Here is a 20,259-nt window from a genome sequence, read left to right on the forward strand (position 1 = left end):
TTAAAAAAAAAAATACAAAAAAAAATTAAAAAAAAAAAAAAGAATGTTTATTTTCCCCCACTTATCACAATGTTCTATGTTGTAGACACTATTGGAGAAAAAAATGGGTTGTTCTTACATTACCTCAAGATCTGTGTTAGTTTTGAGGTTTGGAGAAATGGTCATCTAGTGGTTAAGATTCCGAGCTCTCACCACGGAAGCTCAGGTTTGTTTCCTGGTGAGGGAACCACACCACCTGTCTGTCAGTTGCCATACCGTGGTGGCTGTGGGTTACTGTGATGCTGAAAGCTATGCCACCAGTATTTCAAATACCAGCAGGGTCACCCATGGTGGACAGGTTTCAGCAGAGCTTCCAGACTAAGACAGATTAGGAAGAAGGACATGGCCACCCATTTCTGAAAAAATTGGCCATGAAAACCCTATGAATAGCAGTGGAGCACTGTCTGATATAACTGGAAGATAAGAGGATGGCGCAAAAGGATTGGGCAAGGTTCCACTCTGCAGTACACAGGGTCGCTTAGAGGCGGAATAGACTTGATGGCAATAACAAGAAGAAATGGAAAAACATAGAAAGATGCTTAAATATAAATGAGATTTTTCTTTATAGAATACAATTTCTACTAACTAGAATTTGTAAAATTTTGGATGTTTGAGTAAAATTATTAATTTCTGACAGACTCAGAGTTAGCATAATTAAATCTTTGCAAGATTGGCTAGAAAATAAAATGTTACTGGAAAATTGTTCTTATAATTTAAATTGTTCTTTTTAAGATGACGTTAGTGCAAAAACTAAACTTGCCAAGATATTTATAAAACTTACTTGATGTTATACCAAATGTATTGGTTTTATAAATAGGAAGTAATTCCCAATAGAACCTTCTTGACAGTTTTTTGATTGATTGTATTTCAGAAACTTTCTATTATGTTTAAAATTAGTAGCCATATTCTAGGAAAGATAGCTCTCTTTTTTTAAGTGGACCAAATTTAATAATCTTAATTAAGAGAGAGTTGCAACTCAGATGCTGTAGGGAAGTGAGTTAAGAAACAAAGTTGTTGAACAAAAGATGGTAAGTAAGACTGAACTGTTCACTTTATTTTTCAAACTTATTTTCCAAAGGCAAAGTTTCTATAATGATGTTGTCCATTGCATGGGTGATATCTAAGGCATCCCCTTGTTCAGCTGAAGCACAAAATATTTTTTAAATGAAATGCAACCTCGTGCTGACTTTATTTGGTTAGTATGCATAGTATGGATAAAATGAACTAGGAGTTATAGCAAATATAACAGAATTAATATTTTTCTTGTAAGTGGAGCTCCTATGAATCATTTAGAAAAACAGATTCTAGTAGATAAATGGACAGAGGAAATGAACAAGAGAATACAAAAGAGCAAAAAGTATTGTAACCTATAGAAAAAAATTCTACATAACTACCAATAAGAAAATTATAATTAAATATCAAAACGTCATTTTTCACCTTTTTTAATATGAAATTCTGGTGTATGTGCAGCAAAACTAGGATTTTAAAACATTTCTAGAGGTTTTTTAATTGTTATAATATATTTAAAGTAATATGACCAAAATGCATATATATTCTTAGGATATATAGTTTTTGATTTATTGACTCCACTTTTGAGGATTTTATTTTCCTACAGAAGATAAAAATATTAAAGAAAACACACAATCATAAATGTTCAATGTTTTATTTCTAATTGATTGTAACTAGCAACAACTGGAAACCATTTGACAACACTAGGAAAACTGTTAAATAAGCAATGTTATATTCACATGATGTAATACTGTATGGTCAATTAGATATAGAATAAAGACCTTGAAGCCACATGAAAAAATGTAAACCATATAAAATTTACTTAAAAAATAAGATTTAAAATTATGTACTCAATAAAATCATGGGAAGTGAAATTCATTTGAAAGATAGTGTAAAAGGCAGTATACAAAAAACGATAATACAACAGCATTGTGAAATTTTTATTATTTTTATTCTCTTTATTCCAAATGTTTTGTAATGTCACATTAGTTTAGCAATTTACAATAAAATATAAAAGCTTTCCAAGAATGTGATGGATAAAACACATGGGAAAATAACAATATCAAATAAATGTGGTAAAATATCTTAATTTAATACATACAAAAATGTAAATTTAAAAAATATGGCATCTTTTGACAAACTAAGATTTTTAAAAATGACAACACATGGTGGTAGAGAGGATGTGTGAAAACAAGCAAACTTTTCCACTATTGATAACAAGTGCGTATTGTTATAATACCTTGAGTAACTCTGTATATTCTTTGAAAAAAATTTTCCAAAATTTAAAATTATCCAGAAATTCCACTTTAAGAAATTTATCTTAAACATGGGACCAGTGTACACAGTTGTATATGTAATCTAGAGTATATTATAGGCAAAATTGATAGAGGAACTAACTAAATTTCATGTTTATCAACAGAAGATTGGTTAGGTACATGATGAATATATATATAATGAAAAACTATCCAGTTACTAAACTTTATAAAAGAAAGATGCCCTAATCATAATGTTAAGTAAGAAAAATAAGATTATAAATTAGCTTGTATAGCACAGTTCTATTTTCAAAAACAGTAATATTTCACTATTGTTTATTCTGTGCTTAACACAATGCTTGAAGCAAATGTCAATATGATTATATATTTATGTATATTTCTATATACATATTCATATAAGTATATATGTAAATATTTTATCAAGTGTTGTCTCTTAGTGGTGAATTTATAAGTGATCTTTAATTTCTTCCTTTTACTTTCATTTATTTTTTGCCTTTTTAGAAATGGCTACTTAAACCTTGATAAAAAGAAAAAATGGTATAGTAATTTTATAATAAAAATTATCTCTAGCAACAAAAGAAAGGCAAACATATAGAATACTCTTATCTGACAAAAAATAATCAATTGACAAAAATATATGATATTTAAACCATTCATTGACTAGCCTGAATAAGATCTAATACTCTCATATGCTATCAGAATCATCCTTGGGAATTTGTACTAAATGACAATCTGCCATTAACTAGCTGTGTGACCTTGAGCAAGTTACTTTATGTCTCTGTGCCTCAGTTCTCTATCAAGAAATGGTGGAGACATTAATTTCAACTCATGGCATTGTTGTAAGGTTATATAATACTGGAAAACTGCCTATTACATAATAAGTGCTCAATGAATGTTAACTATCATTTACATTAGGTTAGGTCAATTGAAAACGTCTCCTTCTGGGAGAGATGGCTTTGTCAGCTAGAATGAAACATAAATGGGCTTGTGTTCATAGGCAACAATAAACCCTGTGTTTCCCCCAAATGTCAATATTACAGAGGCAAAGCAGTTGCTGCTTCTCTTTGCTGTGTCTTCATAGCCCTCAGCCCTCACTCGTGATAGATGATGAACTTACCTTTTTTCATTTTAAGTTAATTTTACTTGTGTTTAATTCAAATAACATTCTGGATAAGAGAAATCTGTGTTTTAGGTGTAGAGGACTTAGAGACAAGAGAACAGGAGTGACAGTGTGATTTGTCCATTTCTGGAAACCACCCTGACTACCGAAGTTCTTGATTTTTATTGTGCAGAATATTGACTCAGCCCGAGTCCCTCTTTCAAAATGCAAATTACATGACATTTTAAAACAAAGATGATACTTTTCAAATCCTTCTTGGGTTGTGTCAAGGCTATTTGTCATGATACGCAACAAACGAGTATGATAAGATTGTTATTTTAGTCAGGTACTAATGAAATCTAAGAGAGGATAATGACTCTTAACAACAGAAGTAAAAATGTATCCTGTATCATAGGTTCTGCTGAAAATATTACCTAGAGTTTGATTTTGTATATGTATAAAACGTGTAAGTTTCCTGTCTACACACAAACATACAACACCACTACAAATGATAGGGAAAATTAAATATGTAAGATACAGTGAGTGATATAGATGTTACTTTCTGAAACTGTAATTACACTTCGTATTTGTCAAGATACCTCTAAAGCACTAAAATGCATTCTTATATTATAACAAAATTTAGTATTACATTTGACATAGGCTTGCTAAGATATTTAAAAAATTCACTTATGGTGTTGATGGCGAATAGTTAAGCATAATACAGAACAGTTAATCATATAAGGCGTTTGTGTTTGTGACTCCCGTTTAGGATCTGTTGAAAACCATTTCTAGAATTTAGTTACTTTGTTTTACTTAGTTTGTTTTTTCTATGCCTTGGTCCATAAAGAGAGATTATAAAGTTTTAATGCAAATCAGTTATATACTTATATAAATAAAAATATACATGGATGCTTATAATATTTAAATTGTTTATTTTGTATCTGTCATCTTAGAAGTATACTTATAATGAATCTCTGTTGCATCTCATTGCTACATATCTCCCAATTTTACATGAGTTGCTTCTTTAGGCAGAGATTCTTACAATCTTTCTTTGAAAGATTTTGTGGTACCCAAAGACAATACTCTCAAGTAATTGCTTTGTAAAGTTTTTACCAAAGCTACTAACAAAAGACTTTTTTAAAAATAGCTATTATATGATTTTCTTCCCAGAAATTAAACTAATAAAATCAAAATAAATTCATCCTTGAATTTCGGACACTTGTAAAATAATTTAATGATACTTTAGAGGATTTTATATCTCCTTTGGATAATTTGAATCATTTAGTCATTAAATTTTGTGAGAGGATTTGTAATTAAATACTACTTTTGTATATACTCTTAACCATTTTCTTTTATAGCTGTACAGTGTGGTAACCCAGGCACGACAGCTAATGGAAAAGTCTTTCGGATTGATGGCACAACGTTTTCCAGCTCAGTCATTTATTCCTGCATGGAAGGATATGTCCTTTCTGGGCCTTCAGTTAGACAGTGCACAGCTAATGGAACATGGTCTGGAACTTTGCCTAATTGTACAAGTAAGTTTCTCCTCAATGTTTTTAAACACCACTAGTTATGTGAAAAATATTTGAGTATATAAATGTGTGTGTGTGTGTTTTGTAATTAACTAAACCATGCAAGGTTTGGATATTTGTGTTGTTAGATTGGGAAGCCAACTGATCCTTAAAGTCACTAGCGTATAGTCTAGCCATAACCCTAGTAACATCTTTTAAGGTACTAAATCGGCAGAGGAAAGAAAGATTACAGAAAATCAGTAGTATTAAAGGTAATTTAACAGTGTTTTAAGAATAGAGATAATCAGCTGTAATCAAGATTAAAAATGCAAAGAATGGAATTTTATTTTGCCAATCTAACACATATCAATAACTGACTTGGTTTTTTAAAAAGGATACTGGTTATTTATGGGTTCTTGCACTGTTAGAGGAAGTTGCAGTAGCTGATTTGCCCTCTTGATATGTTAAGAAAAACACTGCATTTTAAGATTCTGCATTATAATCAAATTACTCACTTGAAGAATTTTTAAAAATTTATTTAAAATTCCTACATATGAATTAATGCCTTTGTATGGAATAAAATAGAGTTTATTTAAGCAATAATAATGCGGCCATTGGAAAATTATGGTTGCTTATATTTACTAAGAAGAACTGCAGTGACATCATGTAAATCATGAAATTTTTAAAGAGGGGAGCTGTTGAGGATGTATTCAGAGACTCGAAAAGTCATGAGAAGTTGCTGAAGCCTCTATGATGAAAAGAGACTAGGGAAGACTAATGGGAGTGCCTTGTGTATTGCAATTTGGACGTATTATAGATACTTTTCCTCTGGGGAGCCTCATTCAAAGTGGGCCAATTTTTGAGTAACAATGTAAATGGGCTTAAGTAAAATTTGTAAATGAGAAACATATTGCTTCCAGAACCCAAAAAGATGTTGGGCCTATTTTAACCTTGTGGTGCTGAGAAGGTCAGTAGTTGTTCCTGACAGTGTCAGTGGTGGAACACCCCATGGCTCACCTAATAATTCCCAGAAATTTAACTGAGAAGACAGGCTTTGAACTGTGTGTGGGCCAGTGATCAACCCCCTTCCTTTTTTTTCTTTAACTCTTTTGTGAACATTTGTATTTCCTGAACGAATGGCTCAAATGAATCTACTCAGAGGAAGACACCATCAAAATACTGTCATGTCATATCTGTGATCCTGGAGAAAGTTGATTGTGGTTAATATCTTGCCTACAAAGATTGTGTACGATGACAGGGCTGTTGAGAGACTCTGTGTCTACTGTGTCTCTTCAAAAGTGAAGGCAAACTGTCTTGAAGGCTGTTGAAATATGGTCTGAATATAACATATTAGCCAAATCTATAATAGCAAAACGTTTTCCCGTGTTGATTGGAGTCAGTAACGAGTAATATTCTAGACCCCATGTCGGCACCAGAGACTTACATCTAATCTTCTGGGTACATCTTTACCCACACTGGGCAGTTTCCTCACAGGCTGGTTAGTGTTCTGCTGAATACTCAAGGAGTTCTCTCCCTACATCTCCAGAACTCTCCCTCTGTCCGTGTCCTCTCTGGTACTCCTGTCTCATAAGCTTTATCCACTTTGTTCTCTCCTGACTCTCAGATCCATCTTTTTAACTCAGGGAGTCAACTGGGCTCTGCATGGGGTCCTCCTCCCTGCGCCGTAGCCTGGAAACTCTATTAAGGCAGTAAGATGGGGACATCATAGGACTCATCTAATTTGTTCTCTGTTTTTCAAGGATCACTGTGCTTTGCTGCCTGATGAAACCTGTTGCTGTTCTTTCACATTTCATCCTTTTTTTGTTTTGATTGTTTCAAATACAGAGTACATTCTTCCCTGTTTCTCCTACTTACTTTGAAAATGTCTCATTTCTGCAATACTGAAGAATGTAACAATTAACAAATATTTTCCATACTACACTACTCCATCTGAGCCTTTGGAACTCTTACCTGGTACCTTTTAAGTATCAGCTCAGATGACACATTTGGTAAAAGCCTTCTCGGGACAATTCTTCCTCATGCCTTTTAGCTAAAAGTGATCTCTCTATACTGGATAACTCTTTTATGGCAATTGCCGATACCACTAAACTGTAGACTACATAGTAAGTAGTAATGGGGTCTGTTTATCTCAGTGACCCTCTAGGGTGGAGCACAGCACCTAATACATAAGAGTGACTTGGTAAATAGTTATTGACTAACCCAAATACCTCACATGCATTTTATTTTAGCTGTTAGTATACATGACTTACCATTCCACTCCATTTTAAAATACTTGCAGAGAGGGCTTTTAATTTTGTAGATAATTTAGCACATAGTTGCTGGTAGATAGTATGTTTTCAATATATAACTATCAAAAAGACTGAGATAATGAGTATATTCAGAGTAAAAGAAATCTGCTAACGTCTTTTTTTTCCACGGTGAATAACGATTTCATTTAATTGTAGTTAAATTCCTGTCTTTTATTTAAGATGTTTTCCAATTTTAATAAAGATAAACAAACATATCCTACTTCTTGAGATTGAAAATACACTAACTTTTTAATTGAATCATCTTCATTTTTCCTTAGGAATTTTAAATCAAGTTAAAAATTACTCAAGACAGACTAGTTGCAAATAGCATATCAAAAATATAAAGAAAGACTCTTTATGTCAGTTCTTCAAGGAGAAATATTGTGTTCCATAAGGTGTTTTAAGCATTAGCTTTTACATGATGACTTGCTATTAAACCAAAAACTGAGAATTCCTAACGGTTGACTTACTTTATAGACTAAAAATACTAACACCCCAGTAGCAACCTAAACAAAAAGTAAAAACAAAAATATCCCCAAAAGAGGTGCATAGAGAGAAGATTGAATGGAAATTAAAATATACTAAACTTCCATAATTGAAGAATCTAACATACTGACAATGCTTATATGTAGTGACCAAACTGAGTTAGAACCAGTGTTTCAAATTTCTTCTCATTAATTTGAATGTAAGTTAATTTAAATATATAATTGATGGAATGTTGTAATTTTGGAGCTGGAAGAAAATGTATCATAAACTCACATGTGTAGATCAGGAAATTGAGGCACCAAATCGTTTAATTGACTTGTTGACTATTGGCAGAGCTCACTGCTAACAGTTATTTCTCTCACACAAATGGATGGAATTTCCCATTCAGTTTAATTATTTCTCATACATACCAAAAAGGTTAAATTCAAAAAAATATATTTTTAATAAATTTTGATTTAATATAATTGCCTTTTATAGGCACTATTTTTTCTAGTGTGTAGGAGCAAGGACCTAAATATGAATTTGAAATGAATTAAATTAGGTATGAAAAAATTTAAAGTACCTGAACTAAATTTCCAAAGCAAAGCCCTGACAGAAATTTTTGGAAAACCTACCTAACCAAAACAAAACTTTCCTTTTTGTTTTTCCATTCAAATAGTTGCTATTTTTACTCATAAAGAATCATATCTGTCATTGAGTATTTACCATTTGTTAGGATTTGTGTGAAGTACTTTACACAAATTCTCTCACTTATTTCTAGTAAATTTTTGAAATATATACTATTATCTTCTCTGTTTCATATTTGAAGAAATGGTAACTTGCAGAGAAAACGCAAAATTCTTTTCTGTGGTAACACAACTAGTATATGTAGGATCTGAGATTGAAACCCAAGTCTATTTGACTCAAGAAGCAATGTTCTTGAGTTCACTCCATTCTCTCCTTTGTATTTTTCTTGCTTTTTGTTTTCGTGCTTTATTTCCTATCGTCATTCAATGGTATGTTTGATATGATATAAGCATAAAACATTGCTTATAATGCATATGGAAATGTTTCCTTAAATTATAGCTTAATCCTCTCTAAATTTTTCCAATTTCTCTGCATTTACCAATTTGAGTTCTGCAAAGTTATGTTACTTCTAAATGAGCTGACCACTTGTAAAATTTGTTTTTGCTCGACAATCTTTTCTGCTTAAAATTGCAATTTCCTCTATATATCGTATCAATAATTTTGTTGTCTCACGATGAATGTCCAAACATACAGTGCAAAAGAATGTCAATATTAAATCTGCAAATCTTTCAAGAGAAGAAATATTTTAATGTGATGAAGCAAAGGAAATGAGCCTGAGTACTGTCGAATCACATTCATAATCATTGAGAAAAGGGATCTGCTAGAATTAGGACACTATCAGTTGAAAGGGAGAAAGTCAGCAGATGCTGCTATGATAGATGTTTCGATATAGGGTAATTTCAATATGAAAGAGTTAATAACGACCCTCGAGGAAATTAATAAAGCCCTTGAAATGTAGTTGAATAAATTATCCATTTACAATGGTGTGGTGAAAGTAAAATATAAAGAAGTGAATTCTATTTGGAATTTTTTCCACTTTTTTAAAATAAAAACTTGGCCACTTTGTTTTTTCCTGGGCTAGTTATCCTTAGGCAACTAGTTCCTCCCACGTAGTGAAAATCAGAGAAGTGATCCAATGTTTAGAATATAATTTCATTTTTAACTTATAGCAGTATCTTTTTTATGCAAAAATACAGTTAAAATGAAATAGAGAACTGTGGGTATATAGTGTAATTGGACTACTTATGGATTCAGTTAATAAAAAATTATTTACACAATGTCTAGTATCCTTGGGCACTTTGCCAGGAACTGAGAATAAAGAGTTCAGTAAGTAAGGTCTCTGGTCTCTAGTATTTCATAGGCCAGTGAAGTAGCTTTTTTATTCCAAGCATTTTTGCTCTTTGAGAATTTCCCACCAGGGTGATTTGCAAATATCCCTTTCATTTGCTTGATTCCCCAGCAGCAAAACACACACATGCACACATACAGACACTTTTTCTGTCCTTTAAAACCCCCAGTCCAATCACCTGTGTAGATGTGTCAGATGTGAATTGCCTTGTCCCTTTTAATGATTTCAGGAAACGTTTTTGAAGTAAACATAATTTAACCATAATGGTAATGCCCTTCCCTTCCCCCCTCATATCTAACCATTGTAGAGATGTTGGTAAAGGATAAAATTTTCCTCACATGAATTCTACCTGCTAATATTCAACCAGCTTCAGATTGCAAATGAGTTGAGAAATTGCTCATTTAACTCATCTTTCTCTAAAAGTATGCCTCACAAACAGAAACACTTTCCTCTTTTCTACACCCGTTCTTCTGCAACTCCAGACAGGTCTTTCTGGAACCACTGACAGTGCTGGAGTGTGAAGCTTCTCCAGAATCTAGTTTTCTCATGGGTAGGTAAAAGAATATATCATGAGATCAAGGTCATGCATTTAGATATCACACACACTTTGGCAGAGAAATTATAAATGTTAAGACACATCCACAGAACTAAGACAAACTGGAAGAAAAGATATTTGCCATAACGCCAGGAAGTTTATAACAGTACTCTGATTATAACGTTTGGTGAAGTTCTTCTCTGTGATGTTCAGACTGAGAGAAAAGATCTGAAAATTAAGCACAAATGAATCCTCATTCAAAAGTACAGGTTTGTTTGTTTGAACAGTGAAAAAACCCTTGGGATATTACTAGTATGGGATCCTTACCTTTTAACGTCTAACAGACAGGTACCCTCTGGTACCTAGAGCACAGAGTGTACATAATGTTTTGGGAAGAAGACACAATCTGCGCCAGGAGCTTGTCAAGTAGAGTAAGGATTAGCTTTCAAGCCTAAAAAGAATTATATGTATTTGTTTCTTGGATTGTTTTTTTTTTTTTTTAACCTACCAGGACTTCTTCCAAAATGATCAATGCACTGCATCTGGTAGGTCTTGTCATTTAGGCCAGGGACAGCATACTTAATCAGATTCAGTGATAAATGAATCTAAGGCTTTTGTTCCAAATAACAAGGACCAATACAGTCCTTATTGGATCTTTGTTACCAACCTGAGAATTCTCAGAGATTTTCTTTTTGTGGTAGAGGCTGCTCAGGGCGATGGGGCTAGTCTCACACAAGAGAAAGCTGGGGAATATGCCAGTATGAAATTGGGTGAAGTGAAGCTAAAAAGTCATCTAAATCTCCTTAAGGAGAGAGAGCTATCCCTCAGTGCAGTGGTTCTCAAACAGGGGTGACGATTTTGCTTCCCAGGAGACATTGGCCGTGTCTGGAGATACTTCTGGTTATCACAGCACAGGTGAGTGGAGTGTGCTATCAGTGTCTAGCAGGCAGAGGTCAGTGCTACACATTCTCAATGCATAAAGCGGCCCCCATAATCAAGAATTAATTGGTCCCATATGTCAGTGGTGCCAAGGTTAAGGTTGAGAAAATCTACCTTACTGAGATCTAAAAAGGAAACTAACTTTTGAGTTGGGAGATTATATAAAATCAGAAGAGTTATCAGACAAATGGTTTGACCACCTTTCTGGAACTTCATTCTGCTATAGTAGAATTCTGTTCTGGGCTTAAAACCTGGCAAACCTTAGGTGTAATGATGCCTAGGCAAGCTTGTCCATTGCTGCATTGTCTCTAATCAGAAAACAGTGGGGTAACTGAAACATCAGTCCACAGGGGTTTGGTGACATGAACTATATAGCATATATATCCATGTAAGGAAACATTATGTCATGAAAATAGTTTCATGGATCTATGTGTATTAACATGCAAAAATGTCCATTAGATATTGAGTAAAAAATGAATGCTGTTATAAAAGTGTGGGTAATGTAATCCTATTTTATTTAAAAATGGATATTTGTAATGTTTATTTAAAAAGTTGAAAGAGAAAGTAGTTTTGAAGTGGCATAGACTAGAATTACCACAATTATGTTTTATTTTTAGCACAGAGGTTATATACTTAGATTTATCATAAATGATTGCCAAATGGGCACCAATTACATGATAGAAGCTAATGAGAAAACCTCCCACAAAGACAAATTCAAACCTTTAAAGCAGTTTGTGTGTTTTTGAGAATCTGAGCTGACTAGTTAATCATTCCTTACATACTCATTCACTCATTTATTCTTTAAACAAGTATTTACTTACTCTCTTAGGAGTTATGTACTAGCCTAGGCTCTGAGAATACAACAATGGAGAAAAGAGACAAAATATCTTCATGCGGTTTATTGGGGGTGGGTGTGTGTACGCTTGTGCGCTGTGTGCTTAGGGATTTTGGTAACCTTAGAAAAGATTTTCTTGCGATAAAGCATAGCACCCCTTTGTCATGCACGGATGACTGTGAATTTTAGGATAAAGCCCTGAAGAGCTATTCTAAGGTTTTGCCTGAAAACGCCAAAAGCCTTTTTTTGTTGCTGAAAACAAGCTGATGGTGAATGAATTGACTTGTGGAGCAGGTGCTGTTTGCAAAGACTGTTGCTATTGGAAACTGCCTCTTTGACTGGCCTTTGCTTTGTTAGGAAGCCACCAAACAAATCTTTCTGAAGCTGTTGTCAGGCATTTCATTCATGCCGCTGCCATGATACGCAGAACTCTTTCTTAGTGCCTCTGTAAAATACACCCTCTGTCCTCTCTTTTGGTGGCTGCTTCTCAGCTCGTGTGCCTTATGACCGAGTTAGGTGTTCTTTCTTGCCAGTGCTCTAATTCATCTGTAAAGCACTGCCCAGCAAATAACAACAATTAGTAGTTGTTCTCTTTAATTTTTCTCTTCTTAATTGGAATCTAGTTTAAAAATATAAAGTAACATAAGGTAAAAAAAAACAAAATGAAGTGAAGACATACTCACTTTTAAATGGCTGCAAATTTTGAAACTGCAAAAAGAAGTGACATTTTCTTGGTACATAAGCAGGATTTGATTTTCCGTCCAACTCAGGTGTATAATTAAAAAAAATCTTTTCTTCATCAATCATTAAAAGAACAAAAATCATCCTATTTGTGAAACTCTTATTAGGAGTCAGACAGAAACACTCAATGAGTGTGATTCCAGCACTGTCTTGAGGGCTCCGAGGATTATAAGGTGGAGTGCCATGAATATTGCTCTTTAATTTAAATGCCATTATTCATGGTCTTCAGACTCCTTAGGCTCAACAGATTAGAATAATATGAAAGAAATCTTAACGTTCATAGATTTTAATGGTAAATTAATACAGTGTAGCTAAGTGCTATTAAGGTCTTCCATGCCTTAGTCTATTTTTAATCTTTAACCCTAGACCTCCAAAATATTCGGAAGAAATAATTAAAAATAAAAATGAAAGAGTATAATTCGTATTTACCTGGTGAAATTATTTACCCTTTATGACCAAAAAATTGAAAAGGCATAAAAGATCCTAAAAGACAAGTATGCCACTTGTTTGTTCTCTCCAGAAAAGAAAAAGTGTAACCTTCTGTGTTTTCCTTTTTCTCTTAGCCACCAGAAGGCTTGTGAAGACAATTCATTGCTGAAATCATGTTTAAGTCATGCGCCTCAAACCACCAAGTGTTCTCATGGCTTATATATAATCTGTGTTATGCTTTATTCCTAACTGCCACATTTAGAATTTTTTTTAATTTTCTGTGCTGTCTCAAGTCTTTTTGAAAGTTTTTGGTGACTTATAAATGATAATATTGCACATGTAAGCAGATCCAGTTTTATAGACCAGTACAATTGATAGAGCCTCATGCTCAGAAGAGTCCTGTGCTCGGGGTTCACTGCTCTGGGATTGCTGTCTCAAAATTCTTAGTAATTTTATCTCTGAATTTGTGTTTTGTCACTGAAGTCCACTGGGACCATGGAGCATGTGCTGAGGGTTTGGAGCCTCTGCTTATGTGCAATCAGCCTCCCTGCCTCTCCGTCCTCCCAGGAGGGATTCTGGCCTTTTACTACCCACCACCTGGTGCCCTTGGCCCTGCCTGACCTCCTCATTCCCACTCCTGTTCCGGGCTATTGATGCCCTCTGCCCAGCTGATCCATTGTGTTATCAGCAGAGAGAGGCTCACATTTCACCTTTGACCCCCACCCTTTTGTGGGGGCCTTGGTGCAAGCGTGGGGCAGGTCAGAACTGGGAGTATTCACGGAGTCTTGGAGCAGAGCAGGGCAAAAGCTATGCCTGTCCTAGGTTGGCAACACCGAGGAATATTTAGCCAGCACTTGACGGAGGCCTCTCACTTGCCCCCAATACAAGAAGCAAGCATCCTCCAGAGTGGAGGTTGCAATTTCTTGGGCTTGTTCTTTCACTCGGGTTGGCAATGAGTTGGTAGAAATGAAAAACTGATTTCTCTATCCCTAGCTGTGGCCTTTTCGTTTTGCACTGGGCCCAAAAATTATGTATCCTGCTCTGTTTGTGATAGATTCACATTTTGTAGTTTATTCATTCTTTCATTTATGCAATAAAAATTATTGTTTTAATTAAAAACTATTATAATACCTAGTTGAGTGACCCTGTACAGAAAATATTCTGTCAATCCAGCAAGCCTGTTAAATTAGAGATTTCAATAGACATATATAAGAATACAAATTTTGAATATTATGTTAGATATCTCGATACTATAGGATGGTTTCTCCATGATCATATAATGCAGGTTAAGAAAGGTTACCACATCCGAGTTCCCCACAACATAATAGCATATTAACCTAGCCTTTACAGAGTCTAAATGACAGTTTCTGAACCGTATGTATAGAGTCTGTAATAAGCATACCTGATCATAATCAGGAAGTGCCAGTATGTGCTTTAAATATGCTTATGTTTTATTATTAAAAATGTGCATGATAACTAATTTTTCCTGCTTATATGTTGAGTATGCCATATGCTTTCTACTCTTCTCTATAAAATACTTGCCACATTAACCATCTGCTCTTCTAATCCAATACTGATAGTAATCAGTTGTGGAGACCCAGGCATACCAGCCAATGGACTGAGATATGGAGATGATTACGTGGTTGGACAAAATGTTTCTTACATGTGCCAGCCAGGCTACACAATGGAATTGAATGGTTCCAGAACCAGGACTTGTACAACTAATGGCACATGGAGTGGAGTAATGCCAACTTGTAGAGGTATGATAATGATTTCTTCAGTATTTATAAGTGATCAACACTACATATTTTCTTTTGTAATGTGCAAATTTAAAGTAAATTCAAATAGTTTTTTATGTATTCTTTCGCTTTTTTTTCTGGTACTGAAAAATGACTGCTGCAATTTTTTTTTAAACCATACAGATAATAATGTAAAGGATTTATAAGAGATATTTAAACAAAAACATTGTCTTATTGTGAGTAATGACAAAGAACTTTAATGCAACCAAAGTGACAAAAATATCATGTACTCTGATATGTAATCATCATCATTTATATTGATTGATGAAAATTTAGAAGAGAATATAACCTTAATGAATTAGAACTTTAATTTGATGATCCAGTTGGGTCAAGTAATTTGAGGATGGGCAGAAAACCTTTCTATGATTTGAGAACAGTCAGCCTGAATTACAGAACTCTAATTTTTCTTAAAGAAAAGGAGAATGTGTTTCTTTAAAGAATGCAATCTAGAATTAATCTTTTAGTCAATATAGGCATAAATTTTCTACTTTATGCTATTTTTTCCACTGGAAATATTTTCATAATTTGTCAATTTTACTGATTATTTGTGGAATACTGTAGATGCAGTGTCAGATAATGTATATTGTTTTGTGATGATATTGATTTTTAATAGTTGAGATTTCTCAGTCATCTTTCTAAACATATGTGAATTGACAGTTTAATATCTCCCTGACATAATTTAACAAAAAAGAATAATTTCAATGTGTCTTTTTCTTTTTGATTACACATTCTGAATCAGATCACTACAAATATACAGTTACTATATAAAAATATATTGCACAGACATTTTATATTTTCAAAATTATTTCATACATCATTAATTCTGACAATGGCAGTATTATACAACTCCAAAAAATTATTCATATATGTTCCTTGTCGTCAAAATACAATCATTCCTCATTTTTAGATTTTGTAGTTGGTACCCTTCTTTTTCCCTTTATCTCTGTCTGTTATCCAACCCATCTTTGCTGGGGGACAACTTAAAACAATTTAAAATGAATGTTTAAAAATTTAATAATGCATTTAAAACTCTACAATAAGTTTTTACATATGACTCTAGATGGTTAATAGGACCTATTTGGATATTTTAATGAGATATATGATCTGTGTTTTAAAAAATGTCACAGAATTACTCCCACATTCCTTGCTACAATGCTGACACTATATATAGCCAAACAGCCCAGCTCTTCAGTGTGTCTTAAGGTCATCGGAGAATGATTTTATATAAAACCAATAATTTATCAGTTACAGTATACTGGATAGAAGGTTACCCTCTATTTGCCTTCCCTTAGATGTCAGGCAGCTTGTTATTTTGTCAGAAAATCTCTGACAACCAGTTGCCATTATGTTGCCAAGAAATAGTGGCATCCTAGAGGGATTAATTCCAGGGATGTTTCAGGAATACTACCAGGAGAACAAAACATGTCACGCCATATTGTCCTCCAAAAGGTTAAATTAGCACATATGCTTCTTCTAATGATATTTATTTTTTTCTACATCCAGGATGTTTCAACAGCTGTGTCTAATCGCTTTTAATGTAATTGCAGCTGTTACCTGCCCAACTCCTCCCCAGATCTCTAATGGAAGGTTGGAAGGAACAAATTTCGACTGGGGCTTTAGTATTAGCTACATCTGTTCTCCAGGCTATGAACTGTCCTTTCCTGCTGTTTTGACCTGTGTAGGGAATGGTACCTGGAGTGGAGAAGTGCCACAGTGCTTACGTAAGTATAATTTCTGTACTTAAAATTTTATTTTCCCATTTTCACTCTCTTAGAGTTACTTTACTGACATGACAACTGTTACTGAAAATTTTCATATTTTGCTAGACCAAATATGAGATTGTTAAATTCTTTTCAATGTGTAATTAAAATTCAATCAAAAATCAGTATTTACCAATGTAGCTATTTTTCATGTAATCCAATCATTATGTTGCTTTTGCTCTGACTCTAAATTTTAGGCTAAATTGCTTTGTTTGCAAACTTTTCCTATTTTTCAAAATTATTCCTCAAAATAAATTAATTTTGAGATTAATTCTCCTGCTGGAAAATTATTCTTATTTATGTCCAGTTTATTTCAATTGAATGCTCTAATTTATCCCCAAATCTCTTTCCTCAATGAATCCATGTCACTTCTACATGTCATTCAAATCAGGTTCTTATGATGGTCTTTGCCATGGCACTGATTGTGATTATACATCTAAAATTACTAGGGTAAGCATGGAGATGAGAGGTTATTATTTTGTTACAGAGGGTACTGCATACTATATGTTCCAGCAAGTGTCACTTCAAAATTAGTTTGGAAGAGTGAAAACAAAACAAAAGTCAGATTTCTGTTTACACAAATTATTGTAGCACGTGATGCAGGCAGTACTCGTTCAGAGATGTCTAGTGCTTTCCTGTTCCTAATCCTCCTTTCCTTCCCAGCATGGGGTTGAGGAACACTCTACTTCTCCCCATGGCCTTGAGCTTAGGCAGAGCCAACTTACTGAAGTGCTCAGAACCCTCCAGAGTCTTGTCATCTCATTCAGAGTAGAAGCCAAATCGCCTACAGACTTATATAACCTTTTTCTTCTTTTCCCTGATCTTATCATCTCCTACTACTCTCCCCTCATCCTCTCTGCTCCAGGAACACAGGCCTTCATACTTTTCTTGAACACTTAGCCATACTTTGGCATCAGGGCTTTGTTATTTACTATTTGTTTTCCTGGAAATGTCCTTTTATTCTTTTGGCTTTTGATTCAAAATCCCTGTTCTAAGTATTCTCTTCTTTGATCACCTTATTTAAAATTTGTATGCTGACATATAATACTGCCCTTCCAGACTTTGTTCTTTCTTCTTAATAGTCTCCTTTCATCCGTTATTTTTTTCTCCTTAAAACACACTATATATTTTACTTGTTTTGTTTATTTGGATGATGTCCTCTACTTAGGTTTACACTCCTTGAGGCAGAGATCTTTGTTTTGTTCACTGCTTTATCTCTGGTATGTAATGCAGTCCCTGGTAGATATCAAAACCTAGAATGCTATAGGGGCCAGTCCAGTGGCACAGCAGTTAAGTTCGCATGCTCTGCTTTGGTGGCCCAGGGTTTGCTGGTTTGGATCCCTGGTGCGGACCTACACACTGCTTGTCAAACCATACTGTGGCTGGCGTCCCACATATAAAGTAGAGGAAGATGGGCAGAGATGTTAGCTCAGGCCCAGTGTTCCTCAGCAAAAAGAGGAGGATTGGCAGCAGATGTTAGCTCAGGGCTAATCTTCCTCAAAAAAAAAAAGAGAAAAACCAAAAAACAAAAGAAACTTAGAATGCTATAGTAATTAAAACAGTCTGGTACTGGTGCGGGGATAGAAAGTAAGCCAATGTTATAGAATAGACAGCACAGAACCATTTATTGATACTTGATATAGAATAAATCAGCGAGGGAAAAATGGACATTTTAATGAATGCAGCAAGGCAATTACTTTACACAGAAACATACATGTAACATGATCTCTATCTCACTCCAAATAACAAATCAATGCCATATTTATTAAAGACTTAAATATAAAAGTTTTAAACGGATGGCCAACAGGCACATGAAAAGATGTTCAACATCATTGATTATTAGGGAAATAGAAATCAAAACTGCAATGAGATATCACCTCATATCTGTCAGAATAGCTATAATTAACAAGACAAAGAAATGACAAGTGGTGGAGAGGACGTGGAGAAAAGGGAACCCTCATACACTGTTGGTGGGAATGCAAACTGATATAGCCATTATGGAAAACAGTATGGATATTTCTCATAAAAATAAAAAATAGAAATACCATATGATCCAGCTATCCCACTGCTGAGTATTTATCCAAAGAACATGAAATCAACAATTTGGAAAGATGTGTGCACCCCTACATTCATCACAGCATTAGTCACAATAGCCAAGGCATGCAAACAACCCAAGTCCTCATCAACAGATGAGTGGATAAAGAAGATGTGGTGTATACATACACAGGGCAATACTACTCTCCCATTAAAAAAAGACAAAATTGTGCCATTTGTGACAATATGGATGGACCTTGAGGGTATTGTGCTGAGTGAAATAAGTCAGACAGAGAAAGACAAATACCATATGATTTCACTCATATGGGAAAGATAAACAAACACATAAATAAGGAGAATAGATTAGTGGTTGTCAGAGGAGAAGGGGGTAGGGGGTAGGGCAAAAGGGTTAAAGGGGCACATATGTATGGTGATGGATAAAAACTGACTGTTTATGGTGAACACAATGCATTCTTTACAGAAACTGAGTATAGTGATGTACACTTGAAATTTACACAATGTTGTAAGTCAATATGACCCCATAAAAAAAAGATTAAGAAACGATCTAAATAAACTTAAGATAAGAAAGGATTTCTTAAACAAAATACAAAAACTCCAACCCATAAATGCAAAAGGGGAAAAATTCAACTGCATTAAAAATTTTAAAGTTCTCATTATCAAAAGACCAATCACAAACTTAGATAATACAATCATATGCATGAAAAATAAAAATAATATTTAGAATATATAAAAATTCCCTAAAACAAAAGAGACATAACAATAACAATGTGAAAAAGACATGGACAGCTACTTCCTAACTATTGGACTGGAAAAAAAATGTTGGACAATGTCAAGTGTTGGAAGTAGAGTAATATAACCTTTTATATACTCATGGTGGATGTGTAAATTCTCTCAACCATTTGCAAAACTATTTGCTATTATATAGTAAAGTTAAAGATGTACAGAGTTTCTGGCCCAGAAATCATATTCATAGTTATATGCCCTCCACAAATTTCTGTACATGTACACAAGGAGACAAGTATAAGAATAGTAATATCAGCATTGTCTTTAGTGGTAAAGCTAAACAATTCAATGCTTAAGCATGTATATAAATGTGGTAAAATTATCAAGAAATGTGTGGAAATGAGGAACCTAGAATTTGGGATGAGACAAGGCCTCTTATCCTGGGCCTGAGAAAAAGGAGAGACCTAGAAGGAGTTTCAACAGTATTGGCAATTTTCAGTTTCTTAAGTTGGGTGTTGGGTTCATGGATATTCATATATTTTATATATATCCTCCTGAATGACCACATATTTTAATATAATATAAATATATATTTAAGGTACACATTTTGAATTATGATGACTGAAGATAAATTATTAGGTATACTTTGGCATACTTTATTTGAAGAGCATCCTATTAAGTGATTGCAAATACTGGGCATGCATACCACCATTTTGCTGGCCCATCAGATTATTCGTAATACATTTCTTCCAGAGAGATATTACTAAATAGTTATATTGAGCTATATATTATATTGAACATG

General features: G+C 34.0%; 1 protein-coding gene across 1 annotated transcript in view; it reads left to right on the plus strand.

Moving 5' to 3' along the window:
* The window catches only part of CSMD3 (CUB and Sushi multiple domains 3), a 1,175,747-nt gene that overhangs the window by 1,120,523 nt on the left and 34,965 nt on the right, over positions 1–20,259 (plus strand). Inside the window, exons 59-61 of the mRNA XM_046642300.1 lie at positions 4,779–4,955; positions 14,701–14,880; positions 16,467–16,640. Coding sequence (XP_046498256.1) covers positions 4,779–4,955; positions 14,701–14,880; positions 16,467–16,640 — 531 coding nt within the window. The remainder of the gene's footprint in view (positions 1–4,778; positions 4,956–14,700; positions 14,881–16,466; positions 16,641–20,259) is intronic.

The sequence above is a fragment of the Equus quagga genome, chromosome 16, assembly GCF_021613505.1.
Source record: "Equus quagga isolate Etosha38 chromosome 16, UCLA_HA_Equagga_1.0, whole genome shotgun sequence".
Taxonomy (NCBI): domain Eukaryota; kingdom Metazoa; phylum Chordata; class Mammalia; order Perissodactyla; family Equidae; genus Equus; species Equus quagga.